We start from the raw sequence: 4,275 nt of genomic DNA, 5'->3' as shown, positions 1-4,275 counted from the left end.
TAGATGCATAAGTATTCACATCTTTTGAGATCGCACTCAAAATAAACTCAGATGTTTCTGAAGATATTTGTTGGCACCACTCATAGTCTTACAAAACATAGTACTTTTTGATTTTTCGGAAATTGAAAAGGTTTAGAACCAACAAAAACGATCCTACATCTGACAACATGACCAAACTGAGATGTTGGGGAAGAAGAGCCTTAGTAAGAGTGTCACCTTACAGAGGGAACACCGGAAGCTCAACGTTTGCATTCCACCAGGTTGGCCTTTATGGCAGAGTGACAGAAAAGAAAGCAAGAAAGTCTCCCTAAGTGGGTGTATCAAATTTGTAAAAACCTACTACTTTATTTAAGACTTGTATTGCTGTCCTGGTCGCTTCTATGATGTTTAAATATCAAGTTTTCTTATTTATAAAAATGTCCAAAAACATATTTTGCCCCTGTCATTATGTTTTATTTGTGTGTGTTGAGTTGTTTTTAAGGAAAAATATATGATCAACCTATTACATAACAAAATGTGTAAAAGGTCAAAAAAAAGGTAAAAGGGTTTAAATGCATTCATATGATACTGTAAATGATTTTGATTTCCAGCAGTGTGTCTGTTTCTTCTAATACTACCCAGAATTTGAGATTAAAGTCTGGGTAAGTAAGCTGTTATCAATACATTGTGGCCCTAAAAGCGTTGATAAAGAAATAACATCAGAGAACATCAGGCGCTTAAAACTACAAAATAAGTGTCTAATAAAACCATCACTTCGTAAAGATCACAACACTGATATAATTCTTCACATGGAAAATGAAGGAGACAAATACTTTTGTGCAACTATACTGACATCTTGTGGAGATAAATTGTATAACAGCATTTGAAAGATTTATTTTTCGTGTTTATTTATATCCCAAGGAAATATTAATAATGATTTCAAAAATACTATAACTCACTAAAAATCAACTAAAGATAACTCAAAGAAAATCCAATGTAGCTTTAACAACACGTGTTTGGTTCCACATGCCAAAAGCTTTGGAAAGCCTTCAAACATAATTGCTTTGAGTGTTCTTGAATGTAGCTCACTTCCTTGTGCTTCTGTAGCAGTGAGTTAGCAACTGAGTGTGGCTTCAATAAGAGGCTACAGGCGGCGGCGACTACAATAACATCTGATGTTTTCAATTATAATTCAGGAGCAATTTACATTTAGGGCCTACTAACCTAAACATAAATTGATACTGTTTTATATCACTATACGACAGCTTCTAGACAACAGTCAGCAGTAAAGCGACTCTGGCAGTGTAACCACGGCAACCGTCTTCAACGTTAGTTTACAATGGAAGACGATCAAGCAGAAATAAAAGAACGGAATCATTGCTCTACTGCGTAAGTATTCTTCCGACGTTACCGACGGGTCGCCATAATACGGGATAGGGGGGTTAAAAACCGTGGTTTTCCGGGCAAAAATGCTAAGACAAAGACACGTCCTACAGTTTATGTTAGCGAGATTTTGCTCGCAACCTGTTTGTTGTTGTTGTTTTTTTCATTTGCTGAGCCTGCTGGGCCGATTGGCGGACAGGCAAATATGTATACAGTTTTATATTGAAAAATATATATTTTACCTGAATTTTCTGCACTTTAATTGTTTTTATTATTATTATTATTATTATTATTATTATTATTATTATTATTATTATTATTATTATTATTTATTGTTGTTGCTGTTTTTAATTATGCTACTTACTTGAGTACAATTTTTGGGTACCCACTTCTGCTTGTAAAAAAATAAAGAAAAAATATTCCAGTCCAGAAATAGCATTGTAGTGCAAATGTGTTTTCTCCCACCAAACATTCAGGTCCCTTGAGAGTAATGAAAGTACCAACAGTGGTCGATTCTCCGACAGACCTACAGAAGTAAAATATGACAGGGATGAGTTTTTGATGATGCCTCCAGAAGAAAAACTCAAACACTTTAGCTGTCGAGCTCAGACGAACGAGGACAACCAGAAGGTAACAAGATTTTTTTAATTTTTTTTTTAATTTTAAAAATCAGATATTTAAAAAATATCTAATTGTTATGACTAACAAATTTTTCATCATGTTTGGTGAATTAGACAAATGGCTCTAACATTGTCCAACTCTGTGTGTTCAGTTTGATGCATGCATCCGGGACTTGGTGCGATGTGTGGCTCTGACCCAACTTGTGTGTGGGGAGAAACAGTTAAAACTTGCACAGGCTCATGCCAGGCTGGCTAAAGCATACTTTCAATTCAAAGGTAATATTAAATGATACCTTTTGTATCAGTGCAGCGAAAGAGTGTTTGCATCCCACAGATTTATTTATTTTTTTCTGTTTTTGGTTGCATGAATAAATGCAGAAAGCAATGTTTACATTATTTTATTTATTATGCGAAAAGCTATCCGTACAACCTTAAACTATCACTTGTAAAGGAATTATTCCCTAAAACAAGTAGCTGGTTGTTCCACCTTTAGTGGCAACAGTTAGGAATCTGCTGTGAGCCTTTCACATTTCTGTGGAAGAACTTAGGTTCACTTGTCATTTCTTGATTTTTGAATTCTTACAATGTATCTACATAGTTATGGTTTTCAAAACATAAAGTCATGCCACTGCATCATTTAAGTCTGGACTTGTAGTGATTCCAAAATCTTATCTTTATTTTTATCTTTTTTACACAGTATGATGATGTTCCTGTCTGATTGTCAAATCATTCGTCAACTTGTGTTTTTTGTTTCTTCTTCCAAACTCCACATATTAATGATTATCAACAATAGCAGTTTATTTTTAATAACATAATTATTTGTGCTTTATTATTAGGTTGGGGACTCCAAGCCCTGGAGCACTTGGCAGTTGCCAAAGAGTTGCTTCTTTTTCGCTCCTCCGTCTCGGCCTACAGCGAAGACGAAAAGCTTGAGGTTCTCGCATGTCGTCTAAGTGTGCACCTCACAAAGGGAGGGGCTTCACTTCTTACAGACAAATATCCTTTAATAATATTCTGGGAGGTCAATAATACAAAAAAAACTGTATGGTAAAAGTAAACTTAAAATACAAGTTCAAAAAGACCTTGACCTTTTAACTTTGGAGGAGGCGGTCTCATCTTTCCAGGAGGCAGATAAAGTTCTGATGGAGCTTTCTCAACATGGTGTTATGAACGTGGAAGAGAAGATAAAGACTCAGCTTGACATCACCAGTGGTCTATGCAGGTACAAGATAGAGAAGAGAAGCGTGTGTAGTTTTTTTTCTTCTTTTTTCTTTTGGCTGGAGAATACAAAACAACAGTTGTTGTAGCTAGCTTATACATCAAAATAAAAAATGTTAAAGTGAAACTTATCCCCAAATCAACTTTTGCTAATAAACTGATAGGTTATTTGGGGTTCTATCTTTATGTTTTTGTGCGATTTTTGACATGTTTCCACAATTCTGCATTATTTGACCTAAAACCATCTCACTGCTTTCCTCTTTGGTCAAACGGTTCTTAGACTCTTGAATTTTCATGCTGGTTGCAGCGGTACAGCTTGGTGCAACACAACACTCTCTCCCTCACCACCTCTTTTGCCAGCAGCCATCCTCTGGCAAGTCAGGAGTTGGAGTAGCAGCAGTGCGATGACAACTGGCGAACATTGATCAATAACCTTTACTCAGTTTTACCAATATGAGATTTATTGCAATGTGGACATGGAGTGAAATAGGACTCCTGTGCTCTAACTATTTATCACTATTTTTGAAAAAAAAAAGTCATTAGAGTTGTCTGAAAAATCAATAAATATAACAACAAGGAGAATAAGTTGATAACAGTGCTTCTTTCGTCCTCATCACAGCTCTACTCCCCCCCTCCGCTCATCCCCTCACACTCAGCCATGTTTCTTGGCTCTGTGCACTTTGCTGGAATTTTTCAAAGTTTGCCAGGGACGGGAATTTGCTTTCAGAAGGGGGTTAATTACACTTTAATATTAAAAATGTTTTTTTAACAATTACCTACCATATGTGTATAATATGAACTACTCAGTGACGCAGTTGCAAAGGGTTAATAGCTTGAGTCATGCAGAACTGATCTGACCGTTTCCATGGCAACGGAAAAAAAATATATATATATTTTCCTGTATAGCTCAATAGGTAAGTCACCAGTCTTCCACCCGGGAGACCCGGGTTCGAGGCCAGGCTGGGGGCCGGGGCAAAAAGTTACAACGGTGACATTGAGCTGTCAGTGTGGGTCCTTAGGCAAGACCCTTGGAGCTATATAGCCTACCTCATACCATGAGAGACACAAATAAGCA

General features: G+C 36.5%; 1 protein-coding gene across 1 annotated transcript in view; it reads left to right on the top strand.

The window, feature by feature from the left end:
* Positions 1-1,069: 1,069 nt before the first annotated feature.
* ttc23 (tetratricopeptide repeat domain 23) overlaps positions 1,070-4,275 on the top strand; it is an 18,048-nt gene continuing 14,842 nt past the window's right edge. The window contains exons 1-5 of the mRNA XM_008412386.2: positions 1,070-1,368; positions 1,839-1,992; positions 2,135-2,258; positions 2,819-2,978; positions 3,079-3,204. Of these exons, the coding sequence (XP_008410608.1) occupies positions 1,319-1,368; positions 1,839-1,992; positions 2,135-2,258; positions 2,819-2,978; positions 3,079-3,204 (614 nt within the window). The 5' untranslated portion in view covers positions 1,070-1,318. The remainder of the gene's footprint in view (positions 1,369-1,838; positions 1,993-2,134; positions 2,259-2,818; positions 2,979-3,078; positions 3,205-4,275) is intronic.

Source organism: Poecilia reticulata, linkage group LG6 (assembly GCF_000633615.1).
Source record: "Poecilia reticulata strain Guanapo linkage group LG6, Guppy_female_1.0+MT, whole genome shotgun sequence".
Lineage (NCBI taxonomy): Eukaryota > Metazoa > Chordata > Actinopteri > Cyprinodontiformes > Poeciliidae > Poecilia > Poecilia reticulata.
Note: the sequence above shows the minus strand (reverse complement) of the source record. Positions and strands in the feature narration are given on the sequence as shown.